Raw genomic sequence first — 19,231 nt, forward strand, 5'->3', positions numbered from 1 at the left:
TGTAGACGTTCATAATATGTATTCTTCTATTATAGTGGAAGTGTAATAAAAGACAATATTGTAATGATCCAGCCTCTATATCCAATCTGCACTTGTCCAATTGATACCAAGATTCAATTTAAGTCATTCTTAAGATACATGTCAAAGGTTCAAAATCCCAAGGATGCGATAAAATCTATGAGGGGATAAGTGAACAGATGCCAACTAAAAGCAGACAGTACATATGCTAATAGCTTGCGCATAGAGTTTAGGTCATAAAAATGTGCATTTTTTTATAACGACCCTATTTCTGTGTCGTAGCCGCTAATTTATATATTGTCCGCTATGGGAGAGCCTAAACCCATCCTACCCTTCATGAATTTCTCGTGTCTTCAGAATTCGAACTCTTAACATTTTCCTTAAGAATGACTTGAATTGAATCTAATGGACGGGGTACATAAGTTAACAACTTGGGTAATAAAGCCGAATCATAACAAATATCCAATTGTATAAAAAATTGCATATAATCTACTAACACCTCTAATATTATGATAGAATCAAAGGCTACATTTAATTTAGGTAGTAAAATTTGGTCAGACTAACGATTAAAACTAATACAAGACATATTAGAGGCTCTAACAAGTTTGAAGGACTAAAAATATGCGAAACTACATCTTCAAGAACAAGTTGATAGTGTAATAGTCGAACACTTATAGCAAATCAAATGATAAGTTATTGTAAGTTTTTAAATTGATTTGTTTTAAAAAAAAAATGTAATTTTTAAATTTATTTGTTTCAAAAATTTTGTACATAATATATTTTATTCATGTACTATTTCAATTCCTCCTACGTTAATTATAGTCGATCCCCAGCCCCAAAAAATGAGGAAAGTTATAACTTTTATTTAATTGACAATCAATATAAATTGCACATAATTTATATTGTTAAAAAAAAATTCTCAAATTTCACGAAAAAAAAAAACCAGCCAGCTCGATAAGGCCCAAGTGCACATAATTTATATTGTTAAAAGAAATGAAAAAACTTCATAAGCAAGAGATTAAGTATAACATATTTCAAAATTAAGAAAATAAGTTTCAAACTTCAAAAATCATATTTTTATTAAAATTAATTTATTATTAAATTAATTTTGTATTTATTTTATTAATTAAATATATTTAAGTCACATATCTATACAATTTGGTCACAAATTAACAATTTAATTAAGCACCTATTATTTTTTGATCACAAATCAGAAATTTTATGTTACAAATTATTTTACGATCACAATTCAAAAAATTTGTAAGTCACTGTCTGTTCGTCGATCACAAATAAAAAAACTAATTAGTCACAGATTAATTTTTAGTCACAATTTATCAAATTATTGGTCACATCTTATTTTTCAATCACAAATTAAAAAATTTTTAAGTCTCATTATTTTTCGATTATGAATAAAAAAATTTGTAAGTCACGGGTCACAAATATTATAAGTCATAACTTATTAGACGGTCACAACTTATTAATTTTTTTGATCGTTCATTATTCATTGGGCACAATTTATCTTTTTCATTAGTCACATATTATTTATTAATCACAGATTAACCAATTTAATGGTCACAAATAACCAAATAATCTGTGACCACAACCACCAACCCAACCACCACCACCAAAACCACCATTGCCAGATCCACCGCGCCAGGCAGCACCTCCGCCTACACCGCCAACAAAAATCATCACAAACCTACAACACGCCTAGCACCAAGGTAACCCATCACCACTGCACTCAGATTGGAGAAAAAACCACATCAGAAAACCCATCACCACCACACCCTACCCTCTACCCACCCTACAATACCACCGCAAACACCACCACCTCAAAACCATCACTGCGAAACACCCCCATCGCCACCCACCCCATAACCATTAACACACATTCACCGATGCCACACCAAATCACCGACTACAACCATCGAACCACCATCTTCCCACAGTCATGAGTCGATTTCCAACACCACTACCACCACCACCACATTCAACCTTGATATCCACCAAATCATCGACTACAACCGACATACCACCATCTTCCCCAAAGACGCGACTTGATTTCTTCGAGTTGCTGCTGCCACTAAGATTTCCACGATCACCACCTGCTACGGTTCTCAATGCTGCTCAACCGTGATCTCCCGATATCCGCTTGTCCAGCGATGGTCAATTTGTGGAAGTGACCTTTGACGGCGTCTTTTCTTGCAGAGAGAGGGAATTGAGATTTATACAATTATGGTTTGAAACTTTTTTACTTAATTAATTTTTAAATATATTAATTAATTAAAAAAATTCTGATTTATGAAATACTAAACATTGCATCTGATTTATGAAATGAGAATTTTTAATCCATTAGAATATGTAATTTCCACAAAAGAAAAATAATAATAAAAAATCTCGAATTTCACAACTGAAACAAAAAAATCGAGACAGCTCGGTAAGGCCCAAGGTAAAAGCCCGAGCCAAGAAACATTTACTTATACTAGAACATTGAACGCAGAATGCTTGTAACATTACATATACTATATGCATATAACTTATAATATCTGGAAACAGAGTACGTACGGGAATTTACATACAAACATACGGAAATGTGATGGGAAAAAATTTGAGAAGAAAAAGGTGGATCTATTAAATTTCTAGTATGGGAACTCCTGCATCTATTTGGTACTTCTCCAGCCACAATTGATCTCCTCAGTAATATGAAATAGTAAAGATCTTCTATTTTACCACCTATTTAGCTGTTGTTTCATTTGTGCAATTCTTATGATTCATACCTGTCCAAAGAACAAGGGTAAACTGAAATCTAGATACAAGCACTAAGCCATAACTAATGAAATATCCTTGGTTCAACAGTAACACTTATAATTAGATCCAGACCTCCATTTCTGACCAAGATGCAACCTCTGATGCAAGTCCACTCCATGCCAGAAGGTCAGTACAATCTATGTTTTGACAACAGGGTGACTGAAAATAGGATAATAAGTATCCAGTTCGAGCTGTTCTAGGATCTCTTGGGTACTCCAAAGATACGAGGAGTGACCCTCAATTATGCTAGTTACGTCAACCTGTCAAAGCCGATGGAGAGCCACAAATAAGACAAAAACGAAATCCCTAACATAGGCTATGCTGTGTTGTGTTAACCAGCATTATTAATAATATTTACATTTTCAATTCCAGGCACTTCCACTGGTTGAATTCCCGCCAATCCTTGTGTAAGAAGACTATCATAGGAAAATGGAAACATCAAATTTGGAAAATCATTCACTTGTTCCTTTGTACGTGATACTTCTAACAACATTTAAGGAATGTATTTCAATTCGAAAGGCAAGATGTGATTTACCCAACTATTTCACAATCCTAAAAATTTTAATAATAAATTTAAGAGTTGCATACTTGGCACGAAATGCAATTCCAAGTATCCAATCATTAGTAGAATATGCATTCACAAATCTCCCGGCCACCACCTGCACAATGAAGAATGCTAAACATATGCATTAACAGTAACAGATTATTCTTGATACTATATCAATATTTGTGATTATTAGTGCAGAAGGTAAAGAAACAATGCCTTTCGAGTAGCTTCCCAATTCATATCTTTAATTGCAATGGGTGCTCCAAGTAGAACAACTCTTTCCACAAGTCCAGCTGACAAAAATTGGCAGTGTGAATCAGATGATAGTATATAGAACTTAAAAGAGATTTTCCTTCAGCGGCGGTGTTCCCACCCAAAAAGTTTTAAGTTGTTAGGAGGATGACGACATCCAGGCAACATTCATTTTTCTCAAAGGCTTAGCACATGAAATTATTGATTTACTTATCTGTGGGAAGCCATGAATCTTAATTCTGTGACACCCCTCTCTAAAATCTTATTCCATACTAAATCACCATCTTATCTAAAATCTAAGTTGTCAAAAAGGTCGTGATTTTATTTACTGACACATTAAACTGGAGGTGGGGGTGGAAGGGGTATTGTGAATCAGAAGTCATCAGAATAACAGAACCCAGGTTTACATATGAAAAGTAAAATTTGCAATGTGGTTAGAGTTCATACACCATAAAAATTTCCAGAATCATTTGTTTGAATTCTTAAACCTGGCAGTAGTTTATTGTTAATTTGATGGCCAAGGACTGGGAAATAGATGAGGCTCCAAGAAAATGCTAATCTGGTATTTTTCTAAGATCAAGAGAGCATTTGGAGGAAAGAAGCAAAGACTAGTAAAACCCAAATGTTTAGCTTATTCTAAGGTTGGAAGTTTCAACATTGAGAGACAGAACTACGAGATTTTTAAGCGAGTACAAAGCTAGAAATAATATAATAAGGTAAAATCCCATGTCAAATACTAAATTGTAATTAAAAGGCAGAAATATATCAATCATTTCTAGCATTTCATTCTGTCACAAACATCGGGCCATCGTCCATTCTATGTTTATGGTAGCGCGTGTGAGGAACTCTACAGACTACTGGTACAGAACTTGCCTACTGATTCTTAAGTGTGTCCATGTTGCCAGGTTCTAGCTATCCAATCCACAGAAAATCTTGTTTAATTTGGCATATTATAAATGAGCATGCATCTGCCACATCATAAAAAGAATTGTGCCCCTGCATTAGGGGACATGTTTAAAATATAAAGAGGAGATGAACATGTTTCACCGTTCTTTTTGCTCTCCAAGTCTTAGTAGCCTTAGCTTTTTCCAATCTTAAATTTTAGGATGGAGCAATAAATTGTGCCATAGATTAGTGGGGTCAGCTTGAAGGTGTTACTTACCACCATTTTCACTTTCAGCCAAAATCTGGAGACAACTAAAAATAACTCTTGCACCAAGTGAGAAACCTACAAGTGTCACAGGCCTGGAAAGTTCATGAACAACCATAAATAAAAATTGGAGGAACAGTAAAATCTAACTCAAATGTAATTCAATAAGAATAATCAAAATTTCTTCTTTTCTACTGGCATATACCTATGCCCTTGCAACCCCTTTAACAATACTTCGGCAAGCAGCTTTCCAGCCTTATCAGATCTACACAAAATGGAATCAAATAAGATCACTCTAAACATGGACAACATCACAATATACAAAAGAGAAGCCATCATCCTTGCTACATATCATACAGTTGCCCCACACACACACACCAAAAAAAACAAAAAGAAAGAAAAATTTGTTCATTTTCAAAAAATGCTTTGCCTACCTGCACCCCTAAAGGAAAATTTATCAAAAAAGATAATTGATAGTTCTAGAAAACTGAGAATGGAAAGGTTACAGGGAATGGAAAATTAGAGATCGTGATTTTAGGATAATCGGTAGGTTGATTTATTTCCTAACTTGGCAGATTGATTTTTCCCCCTTTTTTCTTCATCTTGTGTAATATAAATAGGATGTAATTATCAAGAAATACAGAACAATCATTCTGATTTCAATTACATGGTATCAGAGCCTAGGTAATTTCTAACCTAGAAAACCAGTGGCGGAACCCCCCGCTTCCAATCAATGACCTCTAACTTCTCATTTCGAAGCAAAGTCCAACTCTTCAATCGGCTCAAATGGACTCAAAAATTCCTCCTTCCAATTCATGGTGGAGGATTTGAATGAAAGAAACTTTGGAGAATGGGTCCAATCTATAAAATTAGTGATCAACCATAAGGGGAAGCTGGCTACCGTACCGGCGAGTCGAAGAAGGCAATCGATGCTAACCTTTGGCAAAAGTAGACGTCCGAAATTTTCATGGTGACGGCTTGTGAATTCCATGAAGCCGTCCGTAGGGAAGACTTATCTTTTCCTTCCGACTGCAAAAGGCGACTAGGATGCCTTGAAGGAGACCTACTCTAATTCTGAAGTTTCATCGCATATCTTTGAAATCAAAACTCGACTATGGCATAAAAAGAAGGGATCGAGATATGTTATAGATTATTACAAAAAGAAGTATAGCACTATACAAAAAGAAGCAGGAGAATGAAAAGGGTATATAAGTTTCTTGCAGGGCTAAATCGTGAATAGATGATGTCAGAGAGGTAGAATTTTAGGTCGGTGACCACTATCGTTAACTTGGGACGATTTCGTGGAGGTGCGACAGGAAGAGGCTCGATGGCAAGTAATGTTGAAGGAGAGTTATGGACCATCGAGAGAGATGTTGGCCTTGATTGTAAAAGGTAATGGCCCTCCAAATTTTAAAAGTTTTAAAAGTCAATGAGTTTTGGGCCCGAAATAGATTTTTTAAAAGTAAATGGACTAGAAATTAGAGAAAATATTGGACCTTCCAAATGGAAATGGAGTATAGGGCCTATCATCAAAAGGGACTACAAACAGGTCAACCCAAAAATAAAAACGCAGGTGACCTTGGTGTGAGCATTGTCGTAGGCTAGGACGCAGAAAATACATGTTGGGAAATTCACGGGAAACCCCCAAATGGAAACCAAGGTAAAATACTAGGAGTTGAGGTATTAAGCTGAGACAAAAAATCCAACTTCAAGTAGTGCATTCAACTCCTAACAAATAGAGCAACTCTATCAAATGTTTCTGAGCTTTCAAACACCTGGTTAGCCCACAAAGGTAACTTTCTGAAAGCCTTAAGCACCTCACGATGTAACACCTCCTGAATTATTGACTCCGATGCATCCGATCACATGACGTATTCGTACCACCTATTCTTTTCATACTCAACTTATGCTGAAAATATTAAGATGAAAATTGTAGATGGCTCACTCTCATCTATTGTAGGAAAATGGAGTATTTGGATTTCTGGGTCCATAACACTAGAATTTGTCATCTACGTCCCAAAATTGTTGTGTAACTTATATTCTATTAGTCAACAAACCAAAAATTCCAATTGTTTAGTTAATTTCTCTCCATTTTCTTGTGTCTTTTAGGACTTTTCATCGGGGAGGACGATTAGCAGTACTAAAGTGTGAGGACTGTACTACTGCAAGGAAGCTAATGTAAGTTAACAAGGTCAACTTATAAGTAATTCTGCATTTGTCTCTAGGGATAGAGAAATTTTGTTATGGCACTATAGAATCATTTATCCTGGTTTTTCATACTTTAAATGTATAATTCCATTTTCTAGAATCAAACATCGATTGAGTTTCAATCATGAAGTCGTAAATTTGCAAAGCATCAACGTACATCTTTTCCTAATTCAAACATAAAGCTCTATAAACCATTCATCATGATTCACAATGATTTACAGGACCTCCCTGCAATCTTAGTCGTACCCAAGCAAAATGCTTTGTCACATTCATCAATGACCAAACTTAAGTATCTTAGGTCTATCTCAGTATTTTAAATTTTCACTCTGATTCAAACCTAATTTCAATCATAATTTCAAATCCTACGCACTGACAATGGAACAGAATACTTCAATACCATTTTGCAAGACTACCTGAAAAATATGAAATAGTCCACCAAAGTTCATGTATCAACACTCAACAAAATGGGATTATTGAACGAAAAAACCCACCTGCTCGAAGTTGCTCGTGCCTTAATGTTTACTACAAACATGCTAAAAATATTCTGGGGAGATGCCATTCTATCTCATCAACCATATGCCTGGTGGTACTCTCTCCTTTGACTACCTATACAAAGATTCCAAAAATACATTCCTTCTTGATGTTTCAATTCAAATCTACCCCTAAGGGTCCGTTTGATTGCAAAGATGGAATTTTGATGGAAAGAAAACAAATTCAAGGGAATTGAATTGCTTGGAAATTATTTTCCTGAGAATTGTCAATTTATCGTATTTTATTAGTATAATTTTCCACGTGAAAAATGTTGAAATAAAAATTTTTTTGGTGTTCGTTTGACATTGTTTTACATGAAAATTATCAATTAAATGGATAAAATTTACTGGTATTAGGGATAGAATTTGTTTTTATTGCCAAAGAAAAAAAATTTAATCTATCTTTTCGTGTTCATTTGGCTTTGTTTTACATGATAATTGTCACTTAAGAGAGAGAATTTATTACAATAATTCTTAGAATTTGTTTAAATTGCAAAATTTTAAAAAAAAAAATGACGTGAAAACGTACCATTTGGTGGAATTGGCTGATGTGGTCATAAAAGATAGAAAATCAATTCCATTCCAAATTTTGCAAATCAAACACCACAAAATTGGAAAGATGGAATTTAAATTCCATTTTCCTTGGAATTCCAAGGCTATCAAACGGGGCCTAAAAGTGTTTGGAAGTACTACATTTGTACACGTTTATTTCTACCATCGAAACAAACTTAAACGACGTGCAATCAAATGTGTGTTCAGTAGGTACTCACCTACTTAAAAAGACTACAAATACTATACCCATCCACATAAAAGGTCTTTGTTAGCCTAAATGTAACCTTCTTCGAAAAACACCTTCCAAAAACCTTCTCTTTAGGGTGTACAATCTGAATGAAGATCGATTATTGGATCAGAAGTTCTTAGACTTTGATTTTTCTTCGTCTGACCTAGCAAATACTTAATCCGTAACCATACCTTCTAATGTGTCATATACGAAGGAAACTTTAAATTCAAGGGAAGATGTTGAAAAACAAAGCAAGGAGATACTAGTTTACTCTAGGAAGTCAAACTCAAAGAATAAGGAAACTCTCACACTTGAGGCACCAAAAGAGTTGGAACTGATGATAGGACCTGATAGGAACCCTTCCGATAAATCTAGATCTCTAGATGATGATCTACCCATTGCTCTCGAAAAACAATTTCGATCATGTACCCTCCATCCTATTTCAAAATTTTAATCTTATAATGCTCCATTTAGAGAATTTCGTACTTCTATAGCTAACCTTGATAAAACAGAAATTTCAAGAAATATTTAGGAGGCCTTTGAATCATGTAAATGAAGAAAGACAATAATGGAGGAAATGAGAGCTTTAAAGAAAAATTGAACTTCACAAGAGATAAACCTACTGAAAGAAAAGACGTGTAGGCTGCAAATGGGTCTTTAATCTGAAGTACAAGACCGATGGAACAATAGAACGCTATGAAGCTCGTTTAGTTGCCAAATGATATACACAAACATGTAGCATTAAGTCATTGACCATACGAAAACATTCACATCGGCGGCAAAACTAAATACAATTCGAGTTCTCTAGTCCTTAGCAGTGAATTTAAACCTGCCCCTTCAACAGTCGGACGTTAAGAACACATTCCTGAATGGAAAATTAGAAAACATCTTCAGGATGTGTAAACTCAAAAAGTCTTTATATGGTATCAAATAGTCATGAAGAACGTGATTCAATAGATTAGTAAAAGTATTAAAAACTCAAGGATACTAGCAAAGACAGTTAGATCATACTATGTTCTTCCAACAATCTAGAAATGGGACAAATATAATCATAATTGTATATGTTGATATAATTCTAACTTGGAACAACATAGCTGAGATGGAAAGATTAAATCAATGCTTAGCCATCAAATTTGAAGCAAAAAACCTGGGATAAATGCAGTACTTCTTGGGGATGAAGGTTGCAAGATCAAAAAAGGTATTAGTATCTCTCAACTAATATACATTCTTGATCTTTTGACTGAAATTGGCATGATACACACCGAGGGAGGAAAAATAACAAAAGACAAAAGATTCAGTGGAAATAAGCAAATATCAAAGATTGGTTAGTAAGTTAAATTATCCCTCACACACTTTGACCTGACATCGCTTTCTCAATCAACATGGTAAGTCAGCATATGCACTCTCACAAAGAGGCTCACCTAGAGGAACGATACAAAATTCTCAGATATCTAAAAGGCAAATCTGGGAAATGATTACTTTACAAAAAAATAAAAAGAATGGAGTAGAAATATTCACGGATGCAGATTGGGCTGGATCCACCGAAGATAAAAGGCCCGCTACTGGCTACTACACCTTTGCATGGAAAATTTGGTAACTTGGAAAAGCAAGAAACAAAATGTAGTAGCAAGAAGTAATACCGAAACTGAATTTAGAGCCGTTGTACAAGGGATATGTGAAGGACTATGAATAAAGAAACTCTTGAAAGAACCGAAAGCCGAAGTGGAATTTCCAATCGAACTTTATTATGATAACAAAGTAGCTATCAACATTTCTCTCAACCAAATACAACATTATTAACCATGCATGAAGAAGTATACATACATTTCATCAAAGAGAAGGTAGACGATGAAATTATTTGTATGACATGAGTCCATAGAACAAACTATGAATATCTTCGCCAAAGAATTGTCTTGACAAATCATTGACGACCTCAGCTGTAAGTTGAACATGATCAACATCTATTGTTCAACTTACAGAGGTATAGAAAACCAAGAATAGAAAGGTTACCAGGGATAGAAAACTGTAATTAATTAGAGTGTGATTGTAGGATAATTGGCAGGTTGATTTATTTCCCAACTTAGCAGATTGATTTCATTTTATTTTTTTCCTTTTTTCTTAATTTCAAGAAATACAGAACTGTTCTGATTTCAACTATAATAGTATCCAATCATTTCCCAAATAGCAATAGTTTTTTTCTTCTTCTTCTTCTTTATTTATTTATTTATTTTTATTTTTTTATTTTTTTATTTTTTTAAGACCCAGCAGATCTAAGTAAATATCTGTCCTTCTACCACAACATTCAGTTTCAATGGAAATTAATTTTTAAACAGCTTATTTTCCTTCTTGACATTGTTATCTTATTGACAATCAAGTGATTAGGAAAACCTGTCCACAGCAATTGCCCATTTGCTATCGATAAAATCAGTAAGAGTAAGTAATGTTGCTGGCCAAGCTAACGCTGTTAAAAGCGAGCTTAGTACAGTCATCATGGCACCTCGCTTCATGATTTCCATGGCAAGTCCTGCAGCAAGTAATCATGTTATGTCATATTGCACATTCCAGTGCAGTAGCAAGTAAAGCATTATATTCAGCTGCAAGGACGAGATATTTTACTTGAAGTAAGCCAGTCTTGAATTGCCGTGCTTACAGAAATTAGATTCTTAGACTCCCACTGCAGTGCATACCTAGAAATAATAGCATCATAATACATGTTCAGAAGAATACAAGTCTCTACCATATAGATTTGGTAAGGAGACATGCAACATCATAACCAAGGAGTTTCACTGAACATATTTTTAAAAATTAAAAAGAAAAATATGATCGTGTTAACATCACTTGCTTTGCCCAATTACCAGACAGGCTGATAGGAACCCAACCATCTCTCCCAAAAGCCCAGGGTTGAGAGTGATTGAATCCCACAACTATTAGACCCTAACAATACCCCACGGTCCCAAATCCGACGTTCATGGCGGCCCTTCTTTGGCTATTGGTATTCGACACTTCGCTTGGGTTGCCCTTTCTGGGATTCGGAACCTGTGACGTGGACCTGCTCTGATACCAATTGATGGGGACCAACCATTGAATCCCACAACTACTAGACCTTAACACAGGCCAGACCTCAACAAGAGAGGATATAATAATGTTAATATCTTTAGTTGTAGCACTAAAACATGCAAGGAAAGACAGTCTACCTCTCCAAGTTATCATGTTGTACTTCCCAGGGTCTTACAAAATCTTCCTTCTCAAAAACAAATCCAGAGACCAAGATCTCAACTGCTAGCAGCTGACAAAATAAGCTTATATGAGGAAAGACAAAAAAATTGAGTGTGCCAACAAACACGTGTTTCCACTTTATAAGAAGTTGAAAATAAAATACTGCAGAAGCTTTCAACATGGACTAATATCCACTAAATCCCATTAAACAAGCTACCAGGGATCAAAAGGTATGAAATGTATCCAAACATCTTTTCTTTTTTCTATTTAGGCAAAGCTATGAAACTTACTCCTTGGTTATGATTTTCTCCTATCGTTTTGAACTCAAATTCATCAACGTCTCCAATTCTCCTAGCCATTTTACTGCCTGTAAGTCCAGCTCCAGCAGCTGGTGGATTAAAATATCAGAAAAAAATATCAGATTGGATTAAACAAGCTATCTGGTGATTTTTCAGATGAATTGACATCATTAAAATTGTTATTTCATGGCATGAAGAGCATAGCAGCAGCAATAGCTCAATCACCAACTTTTTATATTAAGATACTCAGCAAGAAAAGAATTCAGACGAGAAATCTTGCTATCCTACCAATCCATCTAAGTACTCACCACCAAAAGATGCTGCAACTGCAACAGAACCAGCAACACTTCCTGCAGCAGTGGCAACAGCAGCAAACCCACTTGCTCCAATCACTGGGATTATAGTTCCTAATGTGGGTGCTAAAGCACCAAACCCTGCAGCAATTGCTGGAGCAGCTAAACCTGATGTAGAGAGACACGTGAGAGAGTAAATATGTATATTCCATAACAATTTATTTGCTAACTGAGCTCATTCTCGGAATATGCACAAACAATCCAGGAAAGTAAAAAATGTATCATACCGCCAGTAATTGCCATTAAGGTTCCTCCAGTTAATGCAGCAGCACCTATGATACCTCCACGTTTCCACTTAGCCCATGAGGTTTTTGGAGATTGGGTTTCTTCTTTTGATTCTTCCTCTTTTAGTAGAGCCATTGCTGAACAAGCAACCATGGTTTCCATGGCTTCCTGCAAAGACATAATTTCTTGAGGAAACAAATGACAAGATTCGAAAACTGATCCAAAATCTTATCACTATAAAAGCTTACAAAAATTCTAAGTTAGGATCATTTTTCCAACGGCAATCAAATGCTCTTCTCAGGAAAGATTGACATATCATGTGAGGTTAATACGCATAGACATGTATCAGATATAGTACTTCATAATTATTTCTCTTAAAGATTGATCATAAAGAAAAACATCAGATGGCTGAAAACAAACGATAACATCTTTGAAAAGAAGAACATAGGACAAAAATGACTCAGTTATTTAACCCTAAATCAAATCAAGAACTACGTTCCAAGTCACATTTGCTTTCTTTATTTCAACAAAGCATGCAGCATCAACCCCAACTTTGATTATGGCAATATTATAGCAGATTTTTACTAAAGGCAAAAGAGACTTCACACTATTAATGACAACAGAAAAGTCATTATTTTTGCTTTAAGCTTTTTAATAAAAATGTCTCGGTCATTAACCCTAAATCAAAATCGAAGAAAACATGAAAGCTATGGCAAGTCATATTTGCTTTCTTTGTCTGGAAACACTTTCCATCGACTCCAACTTTGGTTATACTTCCCAGAATACCAGAAGCAGATTTTTAAAACAGGTAAAAAAGATTTCTCACCATTAATGGAAACAGAAACGTCATATTTAATGCGAGAAACTTTTTGACCAAACAAACTTGAATGTACGTATAATTTTGACCTTCTAATTAGCCACGGCACAAGGCGAGAAACTTTTTGACCAAACAAACTTGAATGTACTTCACTTTGCTTGATACAAAGGCGTGAACATAAAATCCTTCACACTTCCCCAACAATTCAGTTCAGAAGATGAGAATGTCTGCTGCTTCATGTTGACGCACAGAATCCTTTTTGTACCCTGTTACTGATGCAATCCTAGTACGTAATTTAGCATAATATGACATTCCTCGGCTAGGTCCATCATACCTCATACAAAGTGCAAAACTACTTGGCATTCTTATCCATAACAAGCAACTTAAAGCATTATAAAACAAAATATTATACCACAGAATGTTAGAAATTTTATATGGTTTGCACAATATATAGCTGGACAATTGAATATATCAATAACGTGCAAGTATACCAGTTTAATCCACTTCACATTAAACCATGCAGCTAGCAACCGTAATGCCACACGGTGTCTTGCATCATATCCCTTTCTTTCCCTGGTGCATTTCTTGTCATCTCCAGGTATGTCTGCCAGACAAGCTGAAAGAAGCTCATATAGAACTGCCACTTTCCTTGGATAACTTACCTCTTCCAATTGTTTTTCATCAAATTCAAAGTTGGCTTGTACATGTGCTTGTTCAGTGATAGATGGCTTGTGACTTATCTCCTGCTGACTATTGTCAGGCACTTTTTCCTCTTCGTGTTTAGTTTTGGACACTGTTTCAGCACTCGAAAACTTCTCCTGACAAGCATTCTTATACTCGCGATGCTTCTCCTTCTTGGACTCATCATCGACAGAAGTTCTTTCCATGCTTGAAGCCATGGCATCCACGCCATTCGCCAAAGCATGTTCCTTATCTACAGCTTCTGAAGACATGCCACCACTTTCTTCTGCAAGAATCCTTAGGAACTGAATAAAAGAAAAAGGTGATTTCATATGCATTAGCTGCAACAGATCCATAGGACCTTATAGAATATCGCTAATATAATTATCAGGATTTATGAGCACTTCTGTAATTGCAATCAACCACCGTATATTTCACAATTGAGCATAGGAAGGCACGACATAGCGTAACACAAATTTGTTATAGTAACTCAAAATGATCTGACAGTGAACATCTTGATATACAAATGCTGGTGGGTAAAGCCCAAGCATATTAAAATGGTATCAAACTTCATGCAGATTGTGAACTGATACGATTTATACAGAAATTGTTATCCTTGTAGTTGGTATCATTACGTTTGGTAAGCCAAAACACCTTTTTTTCTTTTTTTCTTTTTTTAATTATCTTCCCAAATTCCAGTATGCATAAAGAAAAAGTATCAAAATGAAGAAGCAAGTCACAATAAAATAAACATCTTAGGCAATGATGGCCAAAATTTCCCATTCTAAGCAACAACTCCCAATAAGATTCCTCAAGGGCAATAGCTCAACCAGTTTATGGCCGTCTTCTAGTGCTATTACTGAAAATATTAAAAGTCAGAGTTTTAAAATTGTGGCCAATGCAACGTACCTCAAGTGGTAAAGGTTAATGCCCTAGGACATGATATCGAAGTTCAAGCCCCACCAATATGCAGACTATTTAATTCTTGCATTGTAGTTGCTTTGGTCAACATTATTGGGGATTTTCATAAGAATAATAATATTTTTTTACTTTGTTCAGGATATTCTTACCAGTCATGTTGTATTTCTTGACTATATTTTGATTGTTTTAGTATAATATACGGACTATTTAGTTCTAGTTATTTAGTTACTTGTGCCACGCGAAGTGTATTTATTTCATAGTAATTGACTTTTTTTGTGGATAATCGTACCTTCAATAATATGCCCTTGCTTGGGCTCCATTATTTTAAAAACGCAGTCTCCAAAAAATCACTATTTTAAAATACATTTTCCTCAAAATTTATTTTTAATGGAGCCCAAACAAGGGCTATAGCTCAATTGATTTGTTTATATGCTTAAACATAGGCTAGATCAGAGATATTATCACATTCACCACTGTTAGAAGCTAATCTTATACACAAAAAACTTCGAGTGGACCAAATGTATTCTTTTCAGTAATAATGTTTTGGAGATTTGATGATACACCAATGAATTAGTATCATCATAAATTAAAACATATTCTATTCTCAGCAAATTTACTCATTTTTTCATCGTTGATCATCAATTGTATAATTTTATCGTAGTATTACAGTTTGGCATTAAAAGCATAGAATAAGTCTCATTTAAAAGTTAAAATACTTGAATCAGTTTATTCACATTTCTCCCTAGTTTGTGCCATTGTCTCGCCTTAAATATACATTGTGCAAAGTTGCACCCTATTCTCGTTAACAACTGCACCATAACTGTAGCTTGTCTAATTCACCTTCCCAGGTGCAAATGTTGTACAAACAGGGAATTTGTTACTTGTTCTGTTTCAATTAATTATGACATTTCATGCCAATTAATGGCTCCCAATTGCATGTACACTCATTACCAATTAGTTTAGAGATAGATGGGTGTTTCAACATGGTATCACAGAGGGTATAGACATGTGAGCATCACCACCATGGCTGTTGAATCTGCCATAAGGATAGTTTAGAGTCTAATGTATGTGGACAATTCATTATGTTTTCCTCTTATTCATATATTTGAGGACCCGAGCAAGAAAATGTTAGCATGGGAGACTAACGTAAGTAACTAAAGCCCCAGGGTCGGTTGTGTGTTAGGCCTGGCTGTCACATGTTGTCTATAATAGTTCTACACGCGAACCTAGCTATATAATATACCTAACCATATTTAGATTCTAATATGATGAACCGTGATCCTATTCCATATTTGGATGCTTGTTAGAGTACCCTCGGTGGTAAATCTGCAGTGCTAAAGTAGGATCGCATGGAGGCTGTGAAGAAAAATGACTGACGATTTGCAATACTAGAGTTGACATTGGAGGAGGTTTGAGATTCTGCGTTGGAAGGAGATAGCTTTAGTGAACCTAAGCAGGAAATTTGGGTTGAGGAGAGTTTATTAAGTTCCACTGGATTGAGCTATAACTTGGATAAGGCCTAACAGTAGAGAACCGAACTTTATCATTGAAGCATGACTAAGTGGGATTAGGTCCTGTTTGTGCTAAGAATACAAATTCAGGATATAACCCAAGCACATTACTCATGCTTCCATCACTTCTTACCAGCAACAACTTCCTTTGCCAAGCCAATCCCTAATCTGAAATTAACAAGCTCCTTCAAGCAAATTAAGGATGTCGAATTGCAGTCCAAAATAAAAAGGATGTGTGCTTCCAGCGTGACAAGAATTTTTAATTGGGCATCCTTGTAGAAACAAGGAATTACAAGTAATCCAGCAGAATGGAAATTAACAGCAGCGAGGGACAGGTAGCAGATGAGGAACATAATGTTACTAGACATCTGATAGAGCTATCTATAACTTCTGTTGTTGAGTGACAGCTCCTAAAACAATATGGGTCCACAGGCAATTTGGGTAGTGGGACTTGGTGATGGATTTTGGGGAAACAAAATGTTATTAGACATCTGATGGAGCTATCCATAACTTCTGTTGTTGGGTGACAGCTCCTAAACAATATGGGTCCACAGGCAATTTGGGTAGTGGGACTTGGTGATGGATTTTGGGCCTGTCCACAATTTTAAGTTGGTTGACCTGGTCTGAAAATTGAGAATTCTGTTGGTAGGTGCAACTGAATTTGGGAGTTCTATTAGATAATATACTACAGAGAGTTGCAAGTAGATCCACGCACTTCAACAGGCTGAACCATCCCTTTTTTCACTATGATTGTGACTGGAGTTCTAGCCCAAAAATAATAATAATAATAATAATAATTGTTCGGTGGAATGGTATCCCAAAATCAGTAATTCCGCAGACTTTAACCTTGAGGACAAGGTGAATTTCGTGGTCGGAGTATTGATAGAACTCCAGATTAATATTTAGTTATTGTGGGGTATTTTGGGGGTTCAGGAGAATAAGTAGTATAGGCAAGCAACTATCTATTAATAAGGGAGGTAGTTTCATTTGGGGTATTCAGAAAATTGGAATTAGTTGAACCTCTCAAAAGTTCAACAACACTTTGTAATTCATCTTTTTTAGCAATACAATTCTACATTTTGCTCCTTTGATTCATAATATGTGTTGATCGGCTACTGCATTCTTAGGGTCTTGCTCATTTTATGGAAAACAAAGAAACAATATACCATTTCTTGCTCATCCGCCAAAACACAATCTAGTGCTATAGCTACAATAGCTGTGAGCTTTATTGGTTAGGTTATTGTCTTGACGATAGTGGGATGCCTCTTTTCCACTCGCCTGTTGACATATATAATGGCAATCAAGCTGCATTCATCATTCTGGCTACCCAGTTTTCCCAAACGCACTAAATGTATAAAAGCAAGCGCATTTAGGAAGTTTGATCTGTCAGGCATACATCTAATGATTATAAGCAAAATAAAAGTAATCAGAAGGTAAAGAACTTACTGCTCCAACATGATGCTTTGGTGGTGAACATCCAGAAGTTTCCTCGAGTCCCGACCACGCTTTCTTGTCAATCTCTAGAAACCTGTTCAGTTATCAGCCTCAAATAAAAGTTTTCCACAGCAATTTATTATCCCTAATCAAACACCCATAATTTTTTTTGCAACTTCATATGCACACAGGCACACCCGCAAGCACACTCCCGTGTTCACATGGGCAAATATAAGTACACACATATTATAGAGGGAGGAAAAGATTACTTGAAAATTGGGCGAAGAAGACAAGAAGATTCGTGGACCCAAAGCTGGGGATCCTCCGAAACGGAGTCAGAACTGCTGCCATTGCTGACACGCTCCTCCGAAGAGCGGCCGCCATCGTCGTCAACAGAGGGGAAACCCAATGGGCGAGTCAGGTGGATCTGAGCCTGATGCAGCGCCAGCCCAAACAACGCTCCTGCCGCGTACTTCTGCGTCGGCGTCAAAATCGACGACGATGACGACATTCTTTCTTATTTTTCTCCCAATTCCAATTATTTTGAATGAATTTATTATCAAGTGACCTGTGGCCTTCCGCTATTAACACCTGAAAACCGAAATTGAAATTGAAATTGAAATTGAGCAACAGTAATTAGGTTTCTCGTCGATGGATTCTTGATTTTCTCTATAAAATTTAAGACCCTTTTAATTCAGATCGGACTCAGTACCTTCGTAGAAAAATGTCTGTTATCCAGTCAAATGCAATTTTTCGGTTGACAATCTCCCCTTTGGCAGTCTGAAAGAAATATTGCCGTATTAGTCCTCAACTTTTAAAATTGAGAAAGTTGATCACCTACATTTTTATTTTGTTTTCAGTTTACTCAATAGACAATTTTTGTCCAAATTCCTGTTAAGTTTAGCAAAAAAAGTTTATAAGAATTCAAGTCAAAGTCAAAAATTAATATAACCACGTATTTACGAAATTAGCAATTTTTATTGACTTTTTAACTACACATTTCTTCACTTTTTTTTTTTATCAAAATTATTAATTTTTAACTAAATCAAAGGTTATATGTTAATAAAGTAACATTGAAGAGAGGCAATAATGAACTCAATTCAGTCAACAAATTCATAATTTACACTTGGAAGAGCAGAGAAAGGAGTTAATGTATCCTTAGTTTCAAGCCTTCTTGAGTTAATGTATCCTTAGATTCAAGCCTTCTTACTTGATATCAGAGAGTGAACCAAAAAAATAAAAATAAAAAGGGAAAAGTATAGGCCATATTTTAATATTTATTAAATTGGTTTCATAAATTTAGACATTGTTTGACCACCATTCTTTTTATAAAAATAAATTTTTAAATAATGTATTGAAGAGAAATGTGTAATTAAAAAGTAAAAAAAAAAAAATTGAACATGTGTGTAATGTTATTTTATTAAAGAATGTGTGATTAAAATGATATCAAAATACCGTTTAAAAATATATATTTTTTCAA

General features: G+C 35.3%; 1 protein-coding gene across 1 annotated transcript; it reads right to left on the minus strand.

Moving 5' to 3' along the window:
• Positions 1-2,442: 2,442 nt before the first annotated feature.
• On the minus strand, positions 2,443-18,500 carry LOC111367392 (transmembrane and coiled-coil domain-containing protein 4). The gene is made up of 17 exons (XM_022988237.1): positions 18,464-18,500; positions 18,021-18,342; positions 17,764-17,845; positions 13,696-14,190; positions 12,390-12,555; positions 12,118-12,270; positions 11,801-11,898; positions 11,489-11,580; positions 10,911-10,981; positions 10,683-10,818; positions 4,981-5,040; positions 4,788-4,870; positions 3,590-3,666; positions 3,415-3,485; positions 3,185-3,242; positions 2,899-3,086; positions 2,443-2,795 (listed from the first exon to the last, which is right to left on the minus strand). The coding sequence occupies exons 2-16, from the start codon at positions 18,260-18,262 to the stop codon at positions 2,964-2,966; spliced, it is 2,007 nt and encodes a 668-aa protein (XP_022844005.1). The 5' UTR covers positions 18,263-18,342; positions 18,464-18,500; the 3' UTR covers positions 2,443-2,795; positions 2,899-2,963.
• Positions 18,501-19,231: the final 731 nt, after the last annotated feature.

This window comes from Olea europaea, chromosome 18, assembly GCF_002742605.1.
Source record: "Olea europaea var. sylvestris chromosome 18, O_europaea_v1, whole genome shotgun sequence".
Classification (NCBI taxonomy): Eukaryota; Viridiplantae; Streptophyta; class Magnoliopsida; order Lamiales; family Oleaceae; genus Olea; species Olea europaea.